This window comes from Suricata suricatta, chromosome 6, assembly GCF_006229205.1.
Source record: "Suricata suricatta isolate VVHF042 chromosome 6, meerkat_22Aug2017_6uvM2_HiC, whole genome shotgun sequence".
NCBI lineage: Eukaryota > Metazoa > Chordata > Mammalia > Carnivora > Herpestidae > Suricata > Suricata suricatta.
Window position 1 is genome coordinate 1,162,280 of NC_043705.1, and position 7,297 is coordinate 1,169,576.

A 7,297-nucleotide genomic window follows, 5' to 3' on the forward strand; every position below is an offset into this window, starting at 1 on the left:
ATAAAATCTATCCACTTACCTCACTTAACCAGATAAAAAGACCTTGAGGCAAAAGCTACAGCTTCCATTGCTTTACAGACAAATTGTTCTAGACTCTCACCCTACAATTCAACACAATGGGCAGGCAAGTGCGCCAGTTAAATAGGTGGAACAAAGCTATTTTCTTGGGACAAAAAGAGGTGCATCATATTCTATATGAGTAATACCACACATGTTAACCTCCTTAAACAGGTTATCAAGCCAAGTGTGATGGAAAGAAATGAGAGCTCTGGAGACTTCATTTTGCTGGGGTTCTCAGACCGGCCAAAGCTGGAGATGGTCCTGTTTTTCACTAATATGGTGTTCTACCTTCTGGCTGTCATGGGCAACTCGTCCATCATCTTCCTTTCCCTGGTGGACCCTCGACTGCACAGACCAATGTACTTCTTCCTCTGCAACCTGTCCCTCCTGGACCTCTGCTACACCTCTAGCAGCATTCCTCAGATGCTGGTCAATCTCTGGGGCCCAGAAAAGACCATCACCTACATGGATTGTGTCATACAACTCTTTGCGTTCCTGTCCGTGGGAGGCATTGAGTGCATTCTTCTTTCAGTCATGGCCTATGACCGCTTTGTGGCTGTTTGCAAGCCTCTTCACTACATGGCCATTATGCACCCACAGCTGTGCCTGCGGCTGGCAGCCTGTGCCTGGCTTCCTGGGATTGCCAACTCCATCCTCATGTCCCCAGTGACAATGTCTCTGGAGCGGTGTGGTCACCGTCGCATCAACCACTTTGTGTGTGAGATGCCAGCCGTCATCCACATTTCTTGTGTGGACACCAGCCGGGTTGAAGGTCTAGTTTTTGTCCTGGCCATCCCCATTGTCCTGGTGCCCCTCACCATGATACTGGTTTCCTATGGCTATATTGCAGCTGCAGTTCTGCGGATCCAGTCTGCAGCTGGGAGGCGCAAGGCCTTCAACACATGCTCTTCCCACATGATTGTAGTGTCTCTCTTCTATAGCAGCATAATCTACATGTACATGCAGCCTGGGAATGTGGCAAGCCAGGACCAGGGCAAGTTCCTCACCCTTTTCTACTGTCTAGTGACCCCCACTCTGAATCCTTTCATCTACACACTGAGAAACAAAGATGTGAAGGCAGCCATGTGGAAGGTTCTTGGGAAAGACCACAGCCTGTCGGATGCAATAGGGCACTGATGGAGTAGGTGTCACTCATCCTGTCCATAAAAATACTTTATTCCAGGGTGATAACAATGCACAACTCACATCAGATGCTGGAATGTGAACAGTGGAAGGTCTTTTCCTTCAGGGATTCTACACTAAATAACTTGAATCTTTGCTGGCAGGTAGATGGACAGAACCCCTGAGTCCCGCCAAATGACAGGCTTAATCACAAAAGACAATGTGCTGGTGGAAAGAAAAATGCTATTTCCTCTTTGCTCCTGGGGATTTTTTTCAAAGCGATAATGATATCCTTGCAGTTCACTTCAGATTATGATTCCTGGAAACTGTAATGTGACTATTAAGTCAGATCTATATATTTATTATTTTTTATTTTTTAATGTTTGCTTATTTTTGAGAGAGAGAGAGAGAGAGAGAAGCAGGAGAGGGTTAAAGAGAAAGGGGCAAACAGAATTCGAAACATCCTTTAGGCTCTGAGCTGTCAGCACAGAGCCTAATGTAGGACTTGAACTCACAAACCATGAGATCTTGACCTGATTCAAAGTCAGACACTTAACCTACTGAATCCCCAGGCACCCTGATACTAAGCCTTATAGAATGGAAAAGAGCCCCCAGGCAGAAAAATGTGTACATGTATGTGTGAGGGAGTGACTGTTATTTTGAGGTTCACTTGTTCCCTTCCATACACCTTTTTTTTTCCAAAAATTCTCGATCCCTGTGAAAAATATACTGTTACTTCTTCAGGTTTTTGTCTTGCTCCTCCTTCCCTATGCAAATAATTTATAACTGCTTCTCTAAGAAGAGTGTTCCTTTACAATTTCAGGTCATATGCCAGTTATTGGTCATTAAATCAATTTAACAAGCATTCGATGCAACAGGAATTTAAAAGGGAGTTAGGTTAGATGACACGGAATAGAAAATTTCAGAGAGGGCTGCACAAGGTAAGGTAAGTCAGTTGTTGAGTGTCTTGTGTGTACGTGTATCAAATGTTTTCTTTACAGTGAATCATTGACACAAAATTTTGGAAGTCACTGACATGAAGAATCTTTCTTGAAAAGGCAAAAGATTTATACAATATGAAGAGAAACCAGAGTATGATGAAGAATCTATTGAAACACATTCCAAGGCAAGTAGTACACCAGCAATGGGGAAAAAATTAGGGATACAATTCTCTTATTTTCTTTTTTAAGGTTTTGTTTACATTTCAGTTAGTTACCATACAGTGTAATATTAGCTTCAGATGTACAATGTAGTGATTCAACACTTTCATACAACACCCAGTGCTCTTCTCAACAATTCCAATTCTTAATCCCCATCAAACCCTTAGCCCATCCCTACACACACCTCCCCTCTGGTGACCATCATTTTGTTCTCTATAGTCAAGAGTCTGTTTCTTGGGTTGCTTCTCTCTCTTTTCTCTACGGGATATAATTCTTAATAATTCAAGAACAGAGTGTCATAGAAGGGAATAGCGGCATGGTAGGATGCTGACAGGAACAGTATGGAAAGTAACCAGGTCACAGCTGCTTAGTATGAGAACATTTGTCAGGATAAATGATGATAATGATGATGATGATGATGATGATGATGATGATGATGATGAATATGGAAGTATAGCTCATTAACTCGTGTATTTTCTTCTTCTTACTATTCTGAAGTAGAAACAATTCAAGATTTAATGGCAAGCCAGTTTCCTTTGCAACATTTTTTTCTTAGACTTTATTGTAAGAGGTGAAAATGAGAATCTTCATTTAATTAAATTGAAAAAAAGTTTCAACTATTTCTGGGAACTAATTAGTCCCTGCAATTCTGAACTTTATGCTCTTTTTGACTAGGCCACAGTATCTGGGAATTTCATCAAACCCCAGTCAGGATGTGTCTGTGAAGGTATTTTTAGTTGAATTTTTGGATAATTTTATGTAGTTATTCTCTGAATATACCCTTTTCCTCTCTAAACAAAAGGAAATAGTTTTGCATCACAAATGCTCTTGTGTCAAGGTCTTCTCAAGGTTTAACACTGAAAATGGTTCCCAATAGGAATTTTTAAGGCATATCATATCATTAGTCCAAGCACCTCCATCACTCTATCTTGTTCCTTTCTCTTTTTAAAATTCATTTATTTAATATATATAATCATGTATAGTTGGCATTAGTGTTATATTAGTTTCAAATGTACACTATAGTGAAACATTTCCATACAACGCCCAGTGCCCATCATAAGTGTGCTTCTAATCCCCTTTCTCTATTTCACTCATTCCTCAACCCACCTTTTTTCTGGTAACTTTGTTCTCTGTATTTAAGAATTCAGTTTTTGTTTGTTTGTTTTTCTCTTTTATCTTTGTTCATTACTTTCATTTCTTATTCCACATATGAGTGAAATTGTATGGTATTTGTTTTTCTCTGATTGACTTATTTTATTTAGTTTTATATCCTCTTGCTCCGTCCACATCATTTAAATTGGCATGATTTCATTCTTTCATGTGACTAATATTGAATCGCCTTTTTATACCACTTCTTCTTTATCCAACTTTCAGTTGATGTACACTTGGGTTGCTTCCATGTCTTGGCAGTTAACACAGGGGTTCATATATTTTTTGAATGTTTTTATTTTATTTGGGTAAACACAAAGCATTGAAAATACTGGAACATATATATAATGCTTGTGTGGGGGGGGAGCATCTTCTTTATCCCTTCATCAGTCATGGGCTCTTTCCATAGTTTGGTTGTTGTTGATAGTGCTGCTATAAACATCAGGGTGAGTGTGCCCCTTTGAATCAGTACTTTTGTATCCTTTGTGTAGAAACTTACTAGTGCAACTGCTGGATCATCCAGTCCTGAGTATTTAACTGAGGGATATGAAATACTATGTTCCCTTGGAAACCTGTATTCAAAAGGTAATAGCATCTGTATTTCTAACTATCCAACACTGGAAGTAACCCAAATATCCTTCAGCCAGTGAATGGATAAGCAAATGGATGCCACACCTACAATGCAATTCTATCAGCAAAATCATAGAATGTACTATGACACAACAATCTGTATGCATCTCAAAGGCATTCTGCTTATTAATAGAACTCAACCTGAAAACAGCTAAGGTATTTTATTTTATTTGTAGAGTGTTCATAATCAAAAAGACAAAAATATGGTGATGGAAACAGGTGAGTGGTTGCTAAAATTTGGGTTTGTTGGAGACTGTGTTAGTGAAGGCATAAAAACCAGGGAGTTTTGGGATGGTGATAAAACTCTTCTATGTTCTGATCTCCATGGTAGTTACACAACTCTATACATGTATACAAACTTCATAGAGCTGGGAGAAGGGAAGATGGCAGAACATTATGAGGACGCTGAGGTTGTCTCATCCCTGAAACACAGATAGATCACACCTAACCATTCAACCTAGGAAACTGATCTGAGGATTAACACAACAATTTGTGGAACTTGAGAACTTGGTAGGTACCTGGTGTGGAAAAGTGAACTAGGGGAGAGAAAAGCCACAAAGGGGAGGAAGCCATTTTCATGAAGAGAGGACAGAGAGAGAAAGTGAAATGGGGAGAATGCAGCACACAGTGTCACACAAAGAAAGCACTCTGCCTGAAAGTAGCTGGTGAGAAAGAGAAAGGGAAGGAGTGAAAACACTTGCAGACACTGAACAAAAATTCTGTTCCCCAAAACCATTCATAGGGAGAAAGGAGTAGGTTTCAATACCACCTGGATTCCATAAACAGTGGAGCACAGAGTCTGATGGTTTGCGACAAAGTGCCTTGTGGTGCTCTGGTGAGGAAGCAGAGAAAATCCCCAGGGGAGTCAGTGGGGTCTGAAGGATCCATGTGCCACATGGAAAGAAGCAGTTCCCCTCCTTGGAGTGCATTTGATAGAGGCCATATGTCACCAGGGGACCCTGGAGAGCAGCCATGTTTGCTGGTATTGGGACAAAGGGCTAGAATACCCTGAAACCTGGCACTGGATGTGTTTTGGGACTTATCACAATCTCTGAATCTCTGCTGCTTCACGTTGGCATGAAGGGTTTCTGAGGGAAGCCAGCACCTGGACATTGCTATGTGGGACCCTCCCCTAGAGAGTGGGTGTGGGCACAAGCTGTGGGATCTCTAAAGTGTGGGGTTTTTAGGGGAGAGTATGGGGAAAAGTAGTTAGGAGAGAGAAAGAGAATAACCATAAGAGACTCTTAAATACTGAGTACAAACTGAGTGTTGATGGGGCATGGGAGGTGGGGGAGAGGGAAAAGTGGATGACAAGCATGGAGGAGGGCACTTGTTGGGATGACCACCAGGTGTATATGAAAACCAACTAAACAAAAAACTATAATAAAAAATAAAATCTCCAGTGTAAAATAAATAAACCAATAAAGTGTGAGCTTTTAAAATACAGCCCCACTTGAAATAAAACTCTGGAGGAAGGTACCACCTGGTAGGCAGACAGTGTAGAAACGAACAAGGTAGATATAGGGAGTGACAGAGGTCTGAGACAAAGGACGGGTGTTTGATCACAGGTGTGTGAGAGTGTGAAGTTCCTGTGACAGAGACTAGGGAGCTGGGTGAAGCCATTTACACACTAATGCACACATACACCCATTTCCACACCACTTAGTGGAGAATGAAGCCAGTACACCAAGCCCCAGCCAACTGCACCATCCAGGAACATCCCGTAGAAGACCAGCACAAATCTACCCATCTGCTTGGTGTGCAGACTATAGTGGGCCTCAAAGTTTCATTTCTAGGAGAAACTGGGTGTAACTTAATTTGGGTTCCTGGTTTGTTTGTTTTCTTTGCTTCTGTTTTTGTTTAAATTCTTTTCTTTTCTTTCTTTCTTTCTTTTCTTCCTCTTTCTCGGATACAAAAGAGCAAATTCCCTTTTTCTTTATTTTTTAACATTAATTTTTTTATGTTTTATTTATTTTTTGAGAGAAAGACACAGTAGGAGCAGGGGAGGGACAGAGAGAGAAGAGGAGACAGAATCCAAAGACAAGCTACAGTGTCTGAGCTAGCTATAAGCACAGAGCCCAATGCGGGGCTCGAACCCACTAATCGTGAGATCATTACCTGAGCTGAAATCGGACCTTCAACTGACTGAGCCACCCAGACCCCCCTTTATTTTTTAATCTTCTATTGTATTTTTTCTCTTTGTTTTATTTTCTTCTATTATTTAATCTTTTAGTTCTTTTGTTTTCTTTCATCCCTATTTTTAATATTCCATCAAGTTCTTTCAACAAGCAGACCAAAAACCGCCTGTGATCTTGCTTCTTATATTGCATTTTTTGCTTGTTCTTTGTTTTTAAATTAAAATTTTAATTTTATAAATGTTTTTCTCTTTCTCCAAAATGACAAGATAAAGGACTTTACCCCCCAAAAAAAGAATTGATGAGAAATGATGGACAGGGATTAATCCACACAGCTATAAAAGAGATGTCTGAAGTAGAATTTAAAACCATGATTATAAGAATACTAGCTAGGTTTGAAAAAAAGCATAGAAGATACCAGAAACTCCCATTCTGCAGAGATAAAAAACTAAACTCTAATCAGGACAAAATTAAACATGCTATAACTGAAATGCTATAATTTCAAATGGTTACCACATCAGCAAGGATAGATGAAGTAGAGTACTGAATTGGCAATATTGAAAATAAAATTATAGAGAATAATGAGGAGAATAAGAGATGAAAAGAAAGGCAAAATATATAGTACAAGACTTAGAGAATGCAGTGACTCATTAAAAAGGAATAACATCCAAATCATAGTACCAGAGGATGAAGAGAGAGAAAAAGGATCAGATGGTTCTGTCAGCAAATTATAGTGAAAACTTTTCCTAATTTGGGGAAGGACACAGATATCAAATCCAATAAGCACAAAGAACCCCCAGAGGTTTAAGAAAAAACGATCACCACCAAGGCATATCAGAGTCAAACACACAAAATAAAAAGACAAGAAAAGTACTATGAACACAGCAAGGAAAATTTAAAAAAAGTCTTTAACTAAAAGGGAAGACAGACCAGGTTCACAGCAGATGTATCCACAGAAACTTGGCAGACCATAAAAAAGTGGCAGGATATATTCAACATGCTGAATTGGGGAAAAAAGAATTGCAGCCAAGAATATTTTAT

General features: G+C 39.7%; 1 protein-coding gene across 1 annotated transcript; it reads left to right on the forward strand.

The window, feature by feature from the left end:
• Positions 1-249: 249 nt before the first annotated feature.
• Positions 250-1,197, forward strand: LOC115294034 (putative olfactory receptor 2W6). The gene has a single exon (XM_029941735.1). The coding sequence runs from the start codon at positions 250-252 to the stop codon at positions 1,195-1,197; it is 948 nt and encodes a 315-aa protein (XP_029797595.1).
• The last annotated feature ends 6,100 nt before the right edge of the window (positions 1,198-7,297 follow it).